The sequence below is a fragment of the Microtus pennsylvanicus genome, chromosome 19, assembly GCF_037038515.1.
Source record: "Microtus pennsylvanicus isolate mMicPen1 chromosome 19, mMicPen1.hap1, whole genome shotgun sequence".
NCBI classification, from domain to species: Eukaryota; Metazoa; Chordata; class Mammalia; order Rodentia; family Cricetidae; genus Microtus; species Microtus pennsylvanicus.
The window spans coordinates 26,825,916-26,845,317 of NC_134597.1; the positions used below are offsets into that span (position 1 = coordinate 26,825,916).

The 19,402-nt window shown below is 41.6% G+C and overlaps 1 protein-coding gene across 2 annotated transcripts in view; it reads left to right on the top strand.

Moving 5' to 3' along the window:
• Positions 1-406: 406 nt before the first annotated feature.
• Positions 407-19,402, top strand: part of Exoc4 (exocyst complex component 4) — a 716,316-nt gene continuing 697,320 nt past the window's right edge. For both annotated transcript variants that reach the window (XM_075953989.1, XM_075953990.1), the window contains exons 1-2: positions 407-534; positions 17,423-17,612. In XM_075953989.1, the coding sequence (XP_075810104.1) occupies positions 449-534; positions 17,423-17,612 (276 nt within the window). In that variant the 5' untranslated portion in view covers positions 407-448. The remainder of the gene's footprint in view (positions 535-17,422; positions 17,613-19,402) is intronic.

Here is a 19,402-nt window from a genome sequence, read left to right on the forward strand (position 1 = left end):
TGATACAAAGACAGTATTTGAAGTTAATATTTTTGCACATGGGAGACAAGCATTATCTTTGGGGCCTTCATTTAAATACACGCATCTGCATATCCATATTGATATCATCAGATACATTAGACTAAAAACATAAAGTTATAAAAGGGGTTAAACTGATAAGCAACCTAAGGTCTTAAGAGATCTAAAGACACCAATTAGGAGACTTGAAGTTGACTTTGGTTTATGGTCCAGGCATGCCCAGGACTTGCAGAACTACATTTCCCAGAGTGCTTAGAGCGAACAGAGGCCTCGTTCTTCAGGGGAGCGTCAGTCCCGCCTTCCCACTCTAGTGATTGGTCGCTTCACTTCCGCGCCTCTGCGGTTCTCTTCTGCCATTGGTGAATGGTCTGCCGCGGAGTTTACTCTTTCCCGGTCCTGTCAAGCACCTGGCCCTCGCTCCCGTACCAAGATGGCGGCAGAAGCAGCTGGTGGGAAATACAGGAGCACAGTCAGCAAAAGCAAAGACCCCTCGGGGCTGCTCATCTCGGTGATCAGGTGAGGGAGGCAGGAGGCCGGGTGAGGACAGGGCAGCGGCTCGCCCTCCGCTGCGGAAGGGAGAGGCGTCGGTCGGGCCCCGCCCGCCGGCCCTTCCCTTCCTCCTGGCCTCCCCAGCCCCTCCCCAGGGCCTGTGGTCCGGCGGGGCGGCCCCCAGGACTCCCAGTTTCTCTAGGTCCCGGCTTAAGGAGTGGAGCCCGCGCCTCAGTTTCCCCGGGGCACGGTCCTAACGCGGGTCCCCGACTCTTAAAGCTGACTCGCTTGGGTGCGGGCAACAGCCCGGCGCAGGTGTGCTCATTCATTCCTCAGACAGGTCCCGGTGACCCCGGTGCAGCTCGCACTCTGAATGGCCAGCCGGGCCTGCCCCAACTCTCCAGGCAGGAGTTGCAGTGTCGCTCTCTGGCGCTCTTCCCCACCTCTGAATAGCCACAGCGATTCCCCAGTTGATCCCAGTTGAGCTGGCCAGGACTGGGGATTGAAGAGACACATGGGTTTCTTATTTTTGTTGACTGTCTTATTCCAGTTTTTTTACCCCCAGAACTGTACCAAAACAGAATGTCAAGTTGCCCTCCGCGTTTACTCTCCTCCTGAAATAATAGGGTGAGCGTGGGAGTGGTGACTATTTACTGGTCAGTTTTTAAAAACATGTTTAAGACGAAAAGCAAATTTAGACCAGCCTGAATAAAATGCATTATGACACAATTAAACGCTGTTGTCATTTGAATTTCACGCCACGTGTTTTCATGAGACAAATATGCCTTCCCCCACTTAGCCTGCAGTTTGATTTGAGTTCTTGATCTAATGATATGACCACTCTCCTGTAATGGTCCTGATGACTTTTTTTTTTTAAAAACCCAGGACCCACTAGACTCTAGTAGGTTGTCAGCCCTTGAAAGAATGGATAAGTCAAGCTTTAAAAAGTTTACCACTTAGTGGACTGAAAAAGACTTATCAATGGTTTTATGTCAGAGACAGTAGTTTAGACAATGACGTGTTAAATTATTATCAATTTTACTTTACAAATGAGAGGATAGAACTTTCTGTGAAAGTAATATACTTTGTAGGTTACAAAGAGAAAATAGTCGTGTAACTGCGGACTCATAGTCTTTAACAATATACAGCACAGGTTTATCCCCTGATATTAAAATCTCAATCAAAGCCCATCTTAATTTTCTCTGAAATTCTAGTATGAATGTTGGGAATCTTTTTTCTGAACTTGTTTTTTTTTTTATTCTTTCTCCTGCCTGATAGTCAACACTCACATAAACAATAGATATTTACTGAAGTGTGGTGTCTGGCATTTATTTAATGCTTAGGAAGTATTTGTTAATGAACGAACGCCCCGAGCTTTGCAAAGATAAGTCAGATAGAATATTACTCCTGAGCGTATATTCTCCTTGTGAGATAAAGATGTATAAAGACTATGAGAGGACTTGGAGAAAGATGGAATGTTAATAGTTTGAGGATTTATGGAAGGTGTGGTCACTTCAGTGGAAGTGGAGGGAGTTAGGGACAGGAACAGCTGCAAACAAATGTCCCATCCTCTGTGCTTCCGCTTCTGTAGGCTTTGCATGTCAGATATCTTAAGTGGCAGTTCTATTTACCCTCAATATGTGATATTTAAACACTGAAAAAGGACTTAAAGGTTTTTGACTGATGCTGGTATGGAGACATACATTTTCCTTGAAGGGCTAATTCTTGGCTATCTTCAGGGGGGCATCACCCACTGCTGAATAGTGTACAGCATTGTTTTGTATTGAGTTATGGTCCCAGTCTGGCTTCAAACTCATTATGTAAATAGGAGTAACCTTGAACTTTTCCAGCAGCCAAAGTGCTAGTATCACAGGTGTGCATCACAACTCCTGGCCTTATGCCTTATATGGTTACCCCCTTCCCCAAGACAGGTTTCTCTGTGAAATAGTCTTGATTGTCCTGGAACTCACTTTGTAGACTCGGATGACCTCGAACTCACAGAGGTCTGCCTGTCTCTTCCTCCCGAGAGCTGGGATTAAAGGTGTGTGCCACCCCTGCCCGGCTGGTTATCCGTCTCTTAAATCAGTCTGTAAAACCTTTACTTTTCCACCATGATTTTGGCCCAGGCATCCTTTCCTTTGACTTCTGTTGTGAAATACTGCTTTAATTTTGATACCTAATGCGATCATGTCAGAACACTTGGATGACATGATTCCTTTATTGTGCTTTTTACAATCATGCTAGTAAGGTATGTCCAGACCTATCATTTTAGGGAAGTTTAGTTAAGATTGGGGTTCATGCATTAAGACTAGATTTTTTTTTTTTTTTGTGCTGGAGTGTTGCTGTTTGTGTTCCAGCATTCCTTTGAACACAGAAACGTTTGGCTTTGGAACGAGGGAGGATGTTGCCAATCTCTGCTGGTGTTTCCTTCCTGATTTTCTTATGTGCTTAACTCAGTGGTTTAAATTTCATAAACAGTGCATAGGAAGAGAATGGTGCTGTGACTTTGGTAGTGAGATTTGGGGTGAGAAAGGCCCTAGCTGGAAGACCAGACTGTGCTTTTCTTATTAGTGACTGTGTGCCATTCAGGTTTCTGCTCTTCAAATCTGCTCAGCTTGCGTCCTTCATTAATCTTAGATCTTCCCATATACTTGTTACCTCCTTCCACCCTTAATGTTTTTCAGCTCTCTTGAAATACTAGACCTTTTCTTGTTGCTTTGGCAACAAGCTTGACACAGCCCATTTTAAGTTTGTGTTTCTAAAGGCAGAGTATTCCTGTAAGGATACTTGCTACATGCTAACTAGACCAGTCATTTCCTCACAAAATTAAGTCAGCGGCAGAATCCACTGTCTTTTAAAGAGCTCAATTGTTTCATCTTTATTGTTCATGTCACAGCTGTTTTTCTTCTTTAGGACTGTTGAAAAAATTTCCTTCGGTTCTCTTTCCCAAATGTGTAAAATATCATTTCTACACTAGATTATATGTTGTAACATTTTATATTGCTTTTAAAATGATTCTATTTATTTATTTATTTATTTTTATTTTAAGATAAGGTCTCACCATTTAGTCCTGATTGGCCTGGACTTGCTATGTAGACTGGGTTGGGCTTGGACTCAGAGATCTATTTGCCTCTGCTTCCCAAGTGCTGGGATTAATGATGTGAGCCACCATACCTGGCTAACTTGTTATTCTTAATAGATAGAAGAGAAGAGCATTTATTGTTGTAGGCCCTTTTTAGTACTGAATTAAACTCCAGATAAGGGCTAATGTAAGGATTGCGCTAGTGTACACAAAAAAATACCCCCGTCTCTTTGCCATTTACTCTTTTTGTTTGCATATGGGTTTTGAGGCAGGTTTACATGTAGTTCACACTGGCTTTGAACTTGCTATGTAGGCACAGATAATCTTGAACACTGATTCTTCTGACTCCAGCTCCTGATGCTGTGGTACAGACCTGCCCCAACGCACCCAGTTCTCGTTGCCATTTTCTAACATGGTAGTGACTAATTAGATAATGACTCAGTGCTTTGTGAGTATCAGAGTCCATCACTGAGAATTTTAAAATAAAAACTAGAAATACAGTGCAATTGCAGTATCTCTCTCTCTTTCCGAGACAGGGTTTCTCTGTGGTACATCTCTGTCTGTTCTGGAACTCACCTTGTAGACCGGGCTGGCCTTGAACTCACAGGGAGCCACCTGCCTCTGCTTCCCAGGTGCACCATCACCACATTGCATTGCAGTCTTATATTTGATGGGAAGGGACCTAGAAAAATATGTAAATTAAAATCTTTTATCACGTATAAACCCAGAGTAAACACGTTTCAGGCCAGTCAGGTGTGTGATGGTCTGCTCTTGTGTTTGTTTAGAACTCCTCAGGTCTGTGAGTAAGGGTTTTGGTGAGGAGAGGTAGTGTTTGTGATTTGATCTTTTGGAGACTGCCACTAAGTGTAGATTTTGGGTTTAGTCACTATTGGTCCTTTACAACAGAGCTAATTGGGTGGGAAGAATCAAGTTTGGATAGCTTTGCGCGCGCACACACACACACACACACACACACACACACCCCATGTCTTCTTTCCGATTGATTACCCCACTTCAACCTTTTGTTTGGTGTGAAGTTGGAGTTGTGAAATAAGCAAGATGGCATTTCGAAGATGCTATTTTATTTTTGTGAGTTCTTGTCAGATTTTTAATTGGGGAATGTGTCTACCACTTGCTGTTAGGTGATTTGCTTTCCAATTAAACATTGACTATGCCTTTTTTGTACGTCAGCCTGCAAATAGCCAGTTTAATTGGGGAGACAGACTCTGGTTGTGACTTAAGGAGACCTTATTGAAACATTGGAGCAGAGCTGTTGTAGACAGTCTGGTTACAGATGTCGAGATTTGAAGGCAGTTGGAGGCTCATATTTTCATCAACTTTTATGTCTTCACAGAAGTTGGAATTTCAAAAACGTAGAAAATCCTTTATTGTAGGCTCCTGTTAAATTCCTTCCTTCCTCTGTAGAGGATATTTTGGTCAGCCCGTAGTTAATTCAAAGTAAAGTTTGTTGAGGGGTCCTGGCTTTGATCTGGTCTTTGAACAGATACCTTTGAGGTTTGTGACAGTTTGTGGCAGGAAGAACTTGGCCACTCTGTTTTGAGCTGGGTCCCAAGAGCTGTGTTAGGCATAGATTCTGTTTCTAGCACCGTCTCTCTTCATCTGAGCCCAAATCAAAATCGCCTTTAGGTTTCTTATCCTGTTTCCCTCAGCCTTGCTCCCTCGGTAATGCAGTGCTGTTTGCAGGTTACTCTCAGAAGTAACGTGTCAGGCCTGGAGCTGGAGCTCAGTCAAAGCCCTGGGTTTGAGCCCCAGTCGGAACTGGGTGTGGTGCTCTATACCTGTAACTGTAGCACTTTGGATATGGGATGCATGAGATGCTGTTTGGAAACAGAACAGACACTAAACTTCCAGGAGGTTCTGGGAGTGCAGATAAAGGCATTTATGTAAATGAGGAGAAAACTCTCCATTTTCTGGTTGCACACGCAGAATTAATATCTTGGGGTGTTGTGATTGGAGCCGCGGCCTATGTTCCTGGCACCCGGCCGCCCGCACGGCTAGCTTTACCCAAAATAATTACATGGACACTGTATTCTTTTAAACACTGCTTGGCCCATTAGCTCTAGCCCTTACTGGCTAATTCTGATATCCCGATCAACCCATCTCTAATAAACTGTGGCATCAGTCTTACCGGGAAAGATTCTAGCCTACATCCATCCTGGGTCGGAGCTTCATCGCGTGTGCCTCAGAGAGCAGAGCTCTCGCGTCCGCCTAGGAGAGGGGAGCATGGCCTCTCTCTGAGCTCACTTCCTCTTCCTCCCAGCATTCTGTTCTGTTTACTCCTCCCACCCATGTTTTAACCTATCAGGGCCAAGCAGTTTCTTTATTGCTTAACCAATGAAATCAACAGATTGATATATGACACTCCCACATCATTGGGGAATCTAGTTCTGCTGGCTAGATTTATATCAATTTGCAAATGTAACCATCTGAGGGATGAGGGAACCCAGGTGGAGGAAATGCCTCCATAAGATTTGGCTGTAGGAAAGCCTGTAGGGTATTTTCTTAATTAGTGATCAGTGGGGGGTGGGGGGACAACCCATTGTGGGTGGGCCATCTCTAGGCTGGTGAGCTTGGGTTCTATAAGAAAGCAGACTGAGCAAACCTTGATGAGCACACCAGTAAGCAGCACCCCTCCGTGGCCTCTGACTTAACTCTTGCCTTTAGGTTTCTGCCCTGTTTGGGTTCTTGTCCTGACTTCCTTTGGTGATGGACTGCAATGTAGAAGCCCAATAAACGCTTTACCCCCTAATTTGCCTTTTGGTCTGTTATGGTGTTGGAGCAATAGAAACCCTAGCTAAGACACGAGTCTTGGTTTATAAGCCTCAGGAATCAATGTTAATGTTGGAATTTCTTGAAAACCTTGAGTATTGTAGTTTTATTATTGGGTGATAATCGAAAAACTGTCAAGTTTTCCAACTCATGCCTTTATAGATAGATATATCTGAACACAGCCTTTGGTGAGAAGTTCAGCGTGTGGCTAAGGTTAGATAAGAAAACTTAACTAGTCCTATAACCTGGAATTAATCAGTCCCCATACTGCCCCCAGTCTTACTTTCTCGTTTAGGGAACAGGATGATTAGAAGACCTGGTGTGGTTTGGGGGGAACATGAAATGAGACAGGACATGAAAGTGCCTTGTACGGGTCGGAACAGATGCTTAATTTTTCATTTCTAGTGTCTGTATTGTCTTTGGTTAGAAACTTGATTTTTACTAAATTTCAGAGTACTTGCCTGGCATGCCTCCCATGGGTCCAATTCATTGTACAGTTCATAATTCATAGCTGGAGACCAAACCCAGGACCTTGTGCCTGGGTCTAATTTATAGCATAACAAGCAAACAACAGATTCAGAGCTGATGTCCAAACCCAGGACTTTGTGCTTGCTAGGCAAGTCCCTACCACTGGGCTAAATTCCCAGCCACTATTATGTATCTCATTAAACCTTTTTTTTCTGAGACATGTCTTGAGATGATTGTGCACCCTTTATTTTAAAGATATAGCTCTATTGTTGTTTTGTCATTTTCAGTAGTAGTGTTGTAGGTTGTCGGTCTGGTGTTTAATGTGGTCACAGTAGATTTTCTTTGGGCAGGCTTCAGAGGCTTTTATTACTACTTGGTGGGTTTTTGGCGGTTGTTTGCAGTGGTAAGTTCTGCTTTTTGTTGCTAACAGTCTGAGTTCTGCTGCTGTTTACATTTTGTTAAATGCTTTCAAGCTATGAATTGAGTTATGACCTTGATCCGCAGAGTAGCAGCCTGTCTTATTAATGTGCTAGGGATTCAGCCTTGAAAACAGTTGGGACTTACAATTTAACACAAAGTAATAAAAGAATACTTTTGTGTTGCCTTTGGTTTGGTAGTGTTGATGTAAAAATTATGCATTTCAAGTTTTTTATGAGAATTTTTTTTTCTGAATTGTTACTATAACCCTTTCAAAAAGTAAAGTAGGACATAATTCAAAAGATCTTATTTGTTTTTCATTTAAAACTTAGAGTACTATTGACACAGCTCTCACCTTAAAGAGAATAAGAAAGAGTTTATTCTGCATTTTGAGGGTCTGTGGCCTAGGAACACAGATTCAGGTTATCCCAGGTTCCATGTTTCAAAGTGTGGGCAGTTTTATAGTTTTATGAAACAAAGAAAGTCATAAATCAAGGGACATTTAAAATACATGGTGGGTGCATCAGAGGGAGAGGCAGTTAGAACCGGAGGAGGGAGCCTTTTCTATAAGCACAAGATGCTATTTGATGAAGTTCTTGGCTTTTGGTTGGTGGACATTATTGGTCTGCTAAATCAGTAGATTTCCAAAGGTTTTTTTTTTATTATCTACAGGATGTTAGTTCTACACAGAGGAGGGAAGGAATGCCTGTTGCAGGGGCTAAAGCTAGCCCGAGACAAGGCCTTCAGCCTCTGGAAGCACCGCACTCCAGTCGCTGTGTCACTGCACTTTACAGTCTTCGTAGACACCATTTCCTTCCAGGGATTGTCGTTTACGTCATTCTATATCCAAATCACCCTGGAAGGCTTGCTAGGAAAGTGTCATCTCAGGCACTGCCTCACCCATAGGACACGAATCTGCATTTTTATAACTGTACAGATGATCTGAAAGCATGGTAAAGTTTGAGTATCTCCTCAACATACTTTACTGGGGAAATAAGATACAAGAAGCAAATTCAAAATGTTATCTTTTTTAAAAGTTGAGATAATGATAAAGCTATGCTTTCTTTTTTTTTTTTTATCGAATATGCCTTTTGAAAAAGAGTATTACTCAGCGTGGAGGGATGACTCAGCAGTTACGAGTACATACTGCTCTTGCAGATGACCACTGTTTGGTTCCCAGCACCCATATTTGGCAGCTCAGACTGCCTGTAACTTTAGCACCACAGGTATCAGATGCCTCTGGTTTCCATAGGCTCTGCATTCACATATGTAAACACACACATACACACATACAATTAAAAAGAAAATGCATCTCAAAATTTACAAAGGCATTGCTGTTGAGATGATTACTTGTCTAATAAGATATATGCCAATACAAATCATGCCTAGGATTTTGCTATTATAGTTGGAGAACAGGGTTGGAACCAGTTTGGGAATAGGTGAGGCCAGATTGGAATGTGGCACTCTATCTTGAAGCAGATCAGTAAATCACCGAAATGCTGTATGACATAGCCTTAGGTTAATGGTTCTCAACTTGTGGGTCTTAACCCCTTTGGGGATTGATCGACCTTTTTCACAGGGGTCACATATCAAGTATACTACATATCAGATAGTTATATACATTATGATTGATAACAATAGAAAAATTATAGTTAGAAAGTAGCATTGTAAATGAGGAATTGTATTAAAGAGTCACAGTATTAGGAAGATTGAGAACCACTACTTTAGATCTTGTTATTTCTCCATGTCACCTGTATTCTAAAGCCCCATGGATGCTTGCATTTAAGAAGCCTACCCCCTAATTTCCAGTATGTATTTTGTTGCATAATACCTGTCAGAATCTTGTAAAACACCACTGTGAGGAGCTCCGCAGGCAGTGAGGATCTCTGTGGACAATGCTTTCTGAGGGATTCTGGACTTTATAAGAAATTGGGAAAGAGGTGGAGTTTTAAGTTGACTTTGTTAGTGTTAGCTTAGTTTTATGAGTGAATTGGGTGATTTTACTTAATTTTAGATAATGGCCTTCTTTGTTGTATAAGCAGTTTATAGTTTTTGGTCTCCAGTACTGTTCTGCATAACTGAGTTAACTGCACTATTGAAGCACCGTGTGCACATTGTGTTGGGTGTAGTATTGGCTCTCAGTGCTGTCTGAAGGCAGACAATAGTTTTCAACTGACTTTAAAGCAGACATTGTTTGTTTACTGTCACTGAAGTTATACAAGTCTCTCTGTACAGTTAAGGGATGCTCTTATGCATGAGAAAACTTTTTCAAAGGCACTTGTCATTGTGAATTGCTATCAGGCTGGGATTATCCTGTATTTCATAGGCTCTAATAAGCCATAATTAACAATCAAGGCATCACAATGTATAATTGAATAGAATAAAATCCGATTTGAAAGCGAGGTGCCGATTTCTGCTTTGAGTAAAGTGTATCTGTGTGATTATATAGTGATACACATCTCTAGCATCTCTTTAATGTGTGATCCTTTATTCAATCTCAGATTCATGATGAGGGCCTCTTATTTTGATAACTCCCTGGAAGCAGTTACAAATGACTCACCATCTACAAAGTGTAGCAGTGTGTCCTGCTTTATATAATCAGCTTGGAACTCTGACTGAGCTGTGTAGTGTTTGTTTCCTTCAGTCTCTTTCTCTTCCTCATGGCTTGGGTTTCTCTCTACTCCTGCCTAGAGCTGTTGTCTGTAGTTTCCCTGCTGGCTGTAGGTATATTTTGTATGAGATGGGTTGGTTTCTTTTTTGGGAAAGAAAATGTGTCTCTAGTACTTTGAAGCAAGTGCTGGGTAGAACTGATAATGTAACGGAGCAGTGTGGGAAGAAAACACAACCTTGGAAGGCTCATATGGGCTCTAGACATTTGTGGGACCACTAACAGAAAGGGGTATTTTCTTCTGAAAAGACCAGTTATGAAGCATTCAGTTTTCACTTTGTGGAGTAAGACTTGGAAACTAGTCCTCCCTCAAGTTCAGTTCTTGTCTTGTGCTCTGGTGTTGGAGAGAAGGGATTCCTGGTGGTGGGGTTGAGGTTCTTTTTATTTTTTGTTTTTTTTCGAGACAAGGTTTCTTTGTAGCTTTGACCCTGTCCTAGAACTAGCTCTTGTAGACCAGGTTCTTAATGATAAGAAGCACAGGGACATTGCAGCGTCTGGCTGATGTCCTAGGCCCACATGAAGTACTTATCAGAAAGGGGGTAACCAAGAACACTTGATTCCTATTGTAGATGGTGCTCTGTCGTTTCTTGATCAGTGATTTTCGGATTCATGAAGCTGTACTTGTAATTAATTTATCTTAGTTGCTTGAAGGGATTACCATTAATTGCTTTCTTTTTATATCTGTATCTATATCCATCCACCTTTGATTTATTTAATATATATACAGTGTTCTGTCTGCATGTTTGCTTGCATGCCAAAAGAGAGGGCATCAGGTCCATTATAGATGGTTGTGAGTCATTGTGTGGTTGCTGGAAATTGAACTCAGGGCCTCTGGAAGAGCAGCCAGTGCTCTTAACCTCTGAGCCATCTCTCCAGTCCCATTAATTGTTTTCTTAGTCTTTATTATTTGTAGAAGAGAGGCCAGTGTAGGCTAACAAAGAATGCCCTTAGTAGACAGGTAAGCCCCTTGTCAGCTTTCAGAAAACATGGCTCAGTTCTAGCTCATTCTGAAGGAGTCACCGAAATTTAGGTGTCTTAGCCATCTGTGGCTGTATTGCAGTTAATTTTACATGTACATTGGTCAAGAATGTGTGTTGCTTATGCTAATTGGTAACATTTGCCTTGTGAATTTAACCAACCAAGTTGAGCCTGGTGGTGTACATTCAATCTGTGGACTTGGGCAGCTACAGCAGGACGTTAGGAATTCTGTGTCACCTGAGCTACATAGAGACCCAGTCTCAAACCAAAGCAAACCAAACCGAAGCAAAATCACCACACCTCCCCCACCCCCCATGCAGCTCCAAACCACCAAACATGAGATAAACTAACAGCAACCAGAGAGTGAATGAGAATTAACCGACTGAAATAACATTTGCCTGTGAGTTTTGAGGCAGTGAGTGTAGCCTTCTGTTTAAGCAGCTATCAAAAAAACACCTATGGTTGGGTGACATAAGCAATAGAAATGTACCCTCTCACTCCTTTGGGTGCCTCTCTTCTTGTCATATGGATGGTCACCTCCTTGCTCCATCCCCGTGTGGGCCTTCCCTCTGATTGTGTGGACAGGATTCCCTCTTGTCTCTTGCTTTTCTCCTAAGAACAGCACTTCTAGATGAAGCTCTCCTGATCTTGCTGAACCTCCTCTGTTTGCCTAGTCCGAGTAGAGAACTGAGATGTCATTATAAAAAGAAAAAAAAGTTTGTTGGGGTGCACAGTTCAGTTTATAACTGAGCTAGGTCTCTTTACCACCTTGGTAAAATATCGTAAGCTTCCAGAGCGCGAGCCTGTCATCAGCAAACAGGTACCCTGGAGGCTCAGGCAGGAGTGATCGCTGTTACATTCACGCACAGACTGTCACGCTCGCTGTCTTGTGATAGTTACCAGTCTGTGTCAATACTGATTGTGTGCTCTTCGCTCCCCAGAGAACTGCTAGGTGGTGGTTTCAACTGGAAAGATTTGCTAAGGTGGTCTGATTTACCTAGTTCTAGAACTTCTCTAAATTCTGTCTTTAGATGAGAATGAAAAAAAAATCTATCATTGGAAAGTGATATACTTGGATTATATCCATTGTTTTTCAAAATAGGGAGGCCTGGCTGGGTGGTGGTGGTGGTGGTGCACACCTTTAATACCAGCCCTGGGGTGTGTGTGTGTGAGGGGGGAGGGAGGCAGATCTCTTGTGAGTTCAAGGCCAGCATAGTCTACAGCACTAGTTCCAGGACAGCTAGGACTGTTGCACAGAGAAGCCTTGTCTCTCCCTGATCCCTGAAATATATGTCTATCTATTATGTACGGAAGCCTGAATTTAGTTTTTTTATTGTGATACTGAAAAGATGTTGATGTAAAATTTGTTACCTTGTTTTCAGAAGATTTTTGAGGACATTTTTCACTATGTTGTAAAATGTATTCCTTGTTTTAAATGAAAAATTGACTTTCCTAAAGGAATCTTTTAGAAAGTGAGAATTAGAACTTTTTACCTTGGCTGCTTGGAAGCTCAAATGTGATTAGGAACTCATTTACTATGAACTCTGTGGCCATGTGACCTGTTTACATTTTATACTTATATAATGATAGTCTGTATATTTTACTATATTCTTAGATAAAACATCTCTGATATTTGTTTTCTTTTTGAAAGAGATGAGATATAATTAAAATGAAACCACTGTAAATGTGTTTACTTGCTATTACCACTGAAACACTGTCTGATAAGTTACCACCACCCAGTGGCTCCAGAGACCACCCAGAGAGAAGCCCACAGATCTGTGTCCAGTGCCTCCTAACCTCCTCCCCTGTCACTGCTGCACTAGCAGTCAGTACCCACAACGATCTCCTTGCCAGACTTTGAACAGTTTGAATTCTTTCTCCTGCATGGCCCATGCATCTTCTAGAACAGCTTCCCCACAGAGGGTGTCTTTACAGAGGTGTGATTCACATCCCTCCATTTTGTACCCTTGCTGGAAGAGGCCATTTTTGAACCCAGGACCCTGCACATGCTGGGCAAGTGCTGTCCCACCAGGTCCTTCTGCAAACCCCGAATGCCTCTATGTGACATACCTGCTGAGTGTCCTAGAAGGGTTTGCTGTATTCCTGCAGCAGTCTGGGTTTGGTTGTTTTCTTCTTATATTCTTTTCCTCTGTTTTTGATCAAAAGTTCTAGCTTTGGTGAGTGATGGGCTGTCTTAGTGAGCAACCAGATTTTCATAGGTGCGCTTTCCTCTGTTTGCACTTCCATTGATCTTTTAAAACCACGGCATTGACTTTTATACTCTTGTTCTGTCTGGACTCCATTACTCTATTAAAGTCCAAAATGAGAACAGGATTGCTCTGTAGAAGGGATTGCTGACCGTGGGTGCTTATTTTTCTTTTACAACACTTGATTGGCCAACTGAAAGACTGAAGCTACTATTTAAAAGAAAAGAAGTGAATGAATTCTACTTTCAGTCTCCGTATCTTTATCCCATGTTTTAATGCTTGTCTGTGGGACTCATTGGGAGCTGGTGGCACCGTCTACCATCCTGTTCCTGCTAGAAAGATTTGGTGGACCTTTAGCCTGTTAGGTGAACACATGCCTTTCTGGAGATTAATTAGTCGTGGATAGAGATGCAATTCATCATGTAAAATACCAGAGCTGTCTTAGTAATGTCTCCGTGTCCAGTTTCACTGCAAACTAGTTTATCCCTTTGTGTTCCAGTGTGAACTCCGCAGCAGTTTGTAAATCATAATCAAGATTTACATGAAGTAGGGGCAAAATCTAAAATCTAAAGAGTGGTTGTGTAATTTGAATGCTTATGGAGTGTCAATTTTACATTATTGTCCTTTGCTTCTGCCTATTTATTTCTGTTGTTCTTTTTTTTTTTAACCTTTTTGTCATGTCCAGCAGCATTTCTTAAAAAGAAAAGAACTGGGTGGTGGTGACACACGCTTTTAATCCCAGCACTTAGGGGACATAGGCAGGCGGATCTCTGCATTCATGGCCAGCCTGCTCTACAGAGCGAGTTAGCCAGAGAAATCTTGTCCTGAAAAAAACCAAACCAAACCAAAACAACCAGTGGTGGCTCATGCCTTTAATCCCAGCACCCAGGTGGCAGAGACAAGCAGATCCTTGTGAGCTCTAGGGCACTCTGTGGAGAATGAGTTCCAGGATAACTAGAGATGCACAGGAAAGCCCTGTTTTGAATACTCTCTCCTCCTTGCCCCTTCTCCTCCTGCCCCCTTCAAAGAGAAACCTGTAGGGCCTCATGTTCATCTTTTCTTCTTTTTCTTACATTAAAGGTGTGTGTCATCACTACCCAGTGCGTGCTCTCTCTCTCTCTCTCTCTCTCTCTCTCTCTCTCTCTCTCTCTCTCTCTCTCTCTCTCTCTCTCTCTCTCTCCTAGGTGAGCTTTTACACGATTAGGGTGAAATTCTCAGTTTGTTATTGAGACAGGAAAAATAGCAACTCATTATGTGCTTACTGTGTGACCACTGCATTGCTTCTGTTTGTACCTCAGGCTTCACATTTATCTCCTTCCCCATGTGCTGGACACAGGGCAATGGCTGATGCGTACATTTCTGGGCTTAGTATTGACATTTCACATATGAAATATGTCTCATCAGCACTGACTGTCCACCAAATCGTAGATCATTTTTTCACTAAAACTGCATTGTAGTACCAGGTGTGGTGGTGCTTGTATGTTAACACTTGGGAGGCAGAGGCAGGAAGATCATACAAGCCTTGAAGGCCACAGTGATTGGTGGGTCAGTTTGAGCTGCACAGCAAGCCACTGTATTAGAAAATGAAAACAAAAAAACGCCCTCAAAACAAAGTTAGAAACTGCTCCAAACCAAAACCCGAGAAAAATGTTTAAAATAATTTGCCTGTTTTGTGATATATAATACCTCTTTCTGTTTGGAAGTAGGCTTCAAAGCCCCACGCCTTTTCACATTGACACGGTGGCATATGCAGACTTCCACACTATGAAACTGGATAGGTAGTAGGCGTGTTGGAATAAGAAGCTCAACCTAGGTAGTTAGAGTTCAGAGACAGATTTTAATTACTCTGCAGTTGTTTAAAACCTACTCTATAAACAGACCGACTTGGGTTTTCAATCCTCCTAGGATCTCTTATTCTTGTTGTGTGAGGGGGCAAATTAATCTCTCCAAAGCTCAGCTGCTTCTAGTGTGGAAAGGGGGCCAGAAGATAACGACAGGCTCCTCTCCAGCAGGAGTGGGCATGTGTTCGATAAAATGCCGAGTAAAGCTGCTTTCTGGCATGTGCTAGCCTCTTTAAATTTTAGAGGTCTTTATTATTTTCATTATCTTACTGCCTTTTTCTTTACTAATTAAAAAAATACTGTAACAGTTTGTATTTTTAGAGTTTTAGAATATGTGTTTGACTAAAGACAAACTGTCATTCATCCCAGGTTCCATCAAAAGGAAGAGGATGAACTTTTAGTGTGAGTCAAACTTGGCACAGGATATTTCTTATATAAATATTTCCTCTGGAAATGAAAATAGGAGAAAAGATCCCCTGTGGACTCAATTTACTCCTAATGTTCGTTTTAGTAACCCTTTCTCTTTCCTAAGTAACTCCTAATGATCCAGTAATGCATTACAGTGACAGACCCTGCCGGAGAAGGTGTCCTCCCTGGGCCTGACATTTTCCTTAATGGTAATTCTGACTAGTTAAGGTAAACAGTGTGAGGTGTTTGGCATGTTTCCGTCCACAAATGGCAGTGTGTGTGTGAGGGGGAAGGAAAATGTGGAAAGCATTGTGAAAATGGCAGGCTCATGCTGTGTAGCGCTGTGGAAGGGATTGAGTAAAATATCCAGAAACTCTTACCAATGGGACAGTTGATAAATTGAAGGCATTTCTTGATTGTTCTTTAGATTAACATCCTGGAAGCTTTCAGATTTAAAGAGCAAAGTTATATATCATAAAAACAACAGAGAGACATGCTAAGATACTCGGAACCGGATAGCCAAGGTGATTTTGTGGCTCTCCTTTTAAGACTAAGTTGATTTACTTTAGTAGTTAAATACTTGTGTGCTCTCTACCTGAAAACAGCCTTGGAAATTGTCTGTCTTAGGAGTTTAAAGATGAGGAAATAGGGTCTGGCTTGGCACTGCCCTTCATAGCTCCCGGTACTGTTTCATTTCATGCAACACTTGATCTCTTGGCATCCCTAACACATTTACAGAATTCATTTTGGAAGGTACATTGAAGTCACAGACAGGCCTCCTGAATTCCCCTCTAAATTGAAAAAGAAGTTTTATATATTGTGTGGCTCATGAATTAAGACCCCTTGCTCTGAGTGACAGTTTGGAGAAGACCGTTGTACAGTATTTTGCTCGAAAGTATCTGGAAGTGGGTATGTGATTGATTTGCTGACAGACCATCTCTGAAAGCAGTTCTAATGATGGACTTATAATTGATTGCATCCATCATTGAGAACCTAAAATACCCCCTCCCTAAATTAAAAAAGATAAATGAAATAAACTAGGCTGAATGTATAAGCTGACAAATCTGAGGGAATTTAATGAAACTCTAAATTACCACAGGGAGAAGATAAGAGAAAAAGGTTTCTTTATTATAATACTAAATTAAAAAAAATTATCCAAGAAAGATAATGGAGGAAACAAAGATCTGTGGCCCATGTATCAAACTGAGTTATTGAAAGATTTTTAATAACCATACCTATCTCATTGTCTGGTTATTGTTGATTCCTATCAATCTTGTTGGTGCTGTTTGAAGAATAGTGAATGCAGGCACTGTCTTGTAGTGCAGCTTAGGTTACTGCTGTTGTAACAGATTTTAGAATTAACATGACTTTATCCCTAGGCTGCTGGGGCTTCTGTTACAATTTTAGGCCATTCACATGAACTCTTTAGAAGGTGGTTCCTTAGTGAGACAAATTTTATCCCTTAGTATGCTTCAGCCACATGTGAAAGAAGGCCATCTAGAGTGATTAAACAATGATATTTATTTTCTCCCCTAACAAGAAGTCTTGAGGAGAGAGCAGCTCCAGGGATGACTCCATGAGGCCCATGACACAGCTGCAGTAACATTTACCTTGCTTTTTGCTTCCACAGATGACAGAGTGTCTGAGAATCTCAGTTCTATGTGTCAGTGTCCTGGACTGGAGAAGGGACCTTTCTTTAGATGTTCTGTAGATTTTATTAGTCAAAATTGTAAGAAGAATGGACCTGTTAGGGATTATCATGATTCTTACAAATCAAGAACTACCCAGCTTCCTTCCATATCCATGCCCACCTGCTGTCTGATTAAAATAATTTCAGGGGTCAAGAGAATAGTTGAAGAATGGCTAGGGATCCTGTGCAGGTACTTAGGTGGGTGTTGGAATGAACTTTGAAGGTCATTTTATTTTTTCTGGTAACTCTCATCATTCCCTTGTTTGTAGTATGAATGTACTAGTTAATGTATTGACTGGATACTGTATTGACTTCAGATTGTTGCTTTGAAGTTTGACACAGCTTTATAATTTCTGTTTTCACCAGGACTCTGTCTACCAGCGATGATGTTGAAGACAGAGAAAATGAGAAAGGTCGCCTTGAAGAAGCCTATGAGAAGTGTGACCGTGACCTGGATGAATTGATCGTTCAACACTACACAGAATTGACAACAGCCATTCGCACTTACCAGAGCATCACAGAGCGCATCACTAACTCTCGGAATAAAATCAAGCAGGTGAACCTCCTTTCTTCCTGTCTGGCAGTGGTCACCTTCCCTTTCAGGTGTTGTTTAGAGCAGTGCCACAGTCGTGTCTAATGGTCCTTGACCATAAAGACTGTTTCTGGAAGCTTGAAAGCTATTGTTTTTCTGGGTACTTTGCCTTTAGTGCCTAAAGGACAAAGTGAATTTCTAAGAGATGCTTTTATATTTGGCCAAAGGGCTGATCTACTTAAAAAAAAAAAAAAAGAAAGAAAGAAAGAAAGGAAGAAAAAAGGCTACATATCATCACATCATTTTTGTAGTTCTTAGCTATGTATTTTTATTTTTTTAGTGTGTGTGTGGTATGCATGCATGCACATATGTGTATATGCATGATTGCTTCTGTTATCTCAACAGATTTAAAATGTGAACTCAGGGCTCCCTGAATCTAAAGACTTTACTAGCATTTTTTTATTTTCCCTCAGTATTTTTCAAGTAGTGCCTTTCACCTTTAAAAAATAAATATGAGACATTGTAGAACCCTAACATGTCCGATTCTGAGAGGGCTAGAGATATCTGCTATGTAATATTGGGGTGATGCATACAGAGCAACATGCTTGGTCTCCTTTTTGTCAACTGCCTCTCAAGCTTCTCTGGTCAATTATACCCTCTGCAGACTGTGGTTTGGGCTTTGCTTTCTGGGCTGTGAGATGTAGAGGACTCCTAGCTGCTTCTTGCCCAGGAATAGCTGTGCTGATGGCATTGTTACACTCTTTCTTGTCCTCCAGACCTTTTATTAGGATTTTGTAAGCAGTGTATGTATTGGAATTTGCAGACACTATGGTTGTAGTTTCAGCCTCTAATCTTAGAGTCCAGCTCTGGACCAGTAAGCTTTTAGTCTTTTCTGAGGCGATCTCTTTGCATTTTAAAAATAACCTGCCAATTTTGAAAGGAATACCATAGCTCTTAGTCTTTAGATGTGGTAGTTTCCTCCTGTGGATTTATCTGTGAAACTGGATGACACTATAGATGAGTTGCTCTTATGTAAAACAAACTCTAGTCCGTTTTGACACAGTGTAGCAAGCTCAAGAGAGGCCAGGAAATGGATGTCTAGCACTGCGGACCTGACTCTCCTTGGGTAATCACAGGAAGGGTAAAGGGGCCGCTGGTTAGTTTGGCTGACGGGAAGGACTTTGTCCTAATCTCCAGGGAGGAGTCAGCGGTCATTACTCTGTTCCTGACAATAGCATCATTGCTGCAACAGAATGTGTCTGCTTGGTCTGGCTGCTGAAAACAAGGGCCTCGTCTTGAGGGTCTTAAGTTTGTTCTAGAAGCGACACTATTCGATTTACCATTCTTAATTTCAGTACACTAAAGTCAGAGTGAAAGAAATAAAACAAAAGAAGCCTTTGTTATACCAGTTTGCCAGGAAAGTAAATGTCACCTTATTCAGCGTTAGGAATTAGTGCCAGTATTTGGACAAGAAGTGCAGAATGAAAGCTGTGCAAAAAACACCTTAATAATTGATTAATAAGCCAAGAAAAATGCTGGAAAATGAAAGTAAATTTGTATTCTATATTTTGGTAATTTTGTACCATAAGCGGCTATTTTTTTTTAATGACCCAAGAAGCAGTAATGTTGCCCCACTCATCTTTCCATGCCATTTTCCCCTGCACTTCAGGTTATTATCAAGTGTGGGTATACATTTGTGTCAGGTGAAACTGTGGATGAGTCGGCTCTCATCAGGCTGCGTTATTCTAGAGACACACAGGAAGTTGAGACTACTCAGCTCTTACGTGAACTTTCCTTTCTGTTCTCTAGCAAAG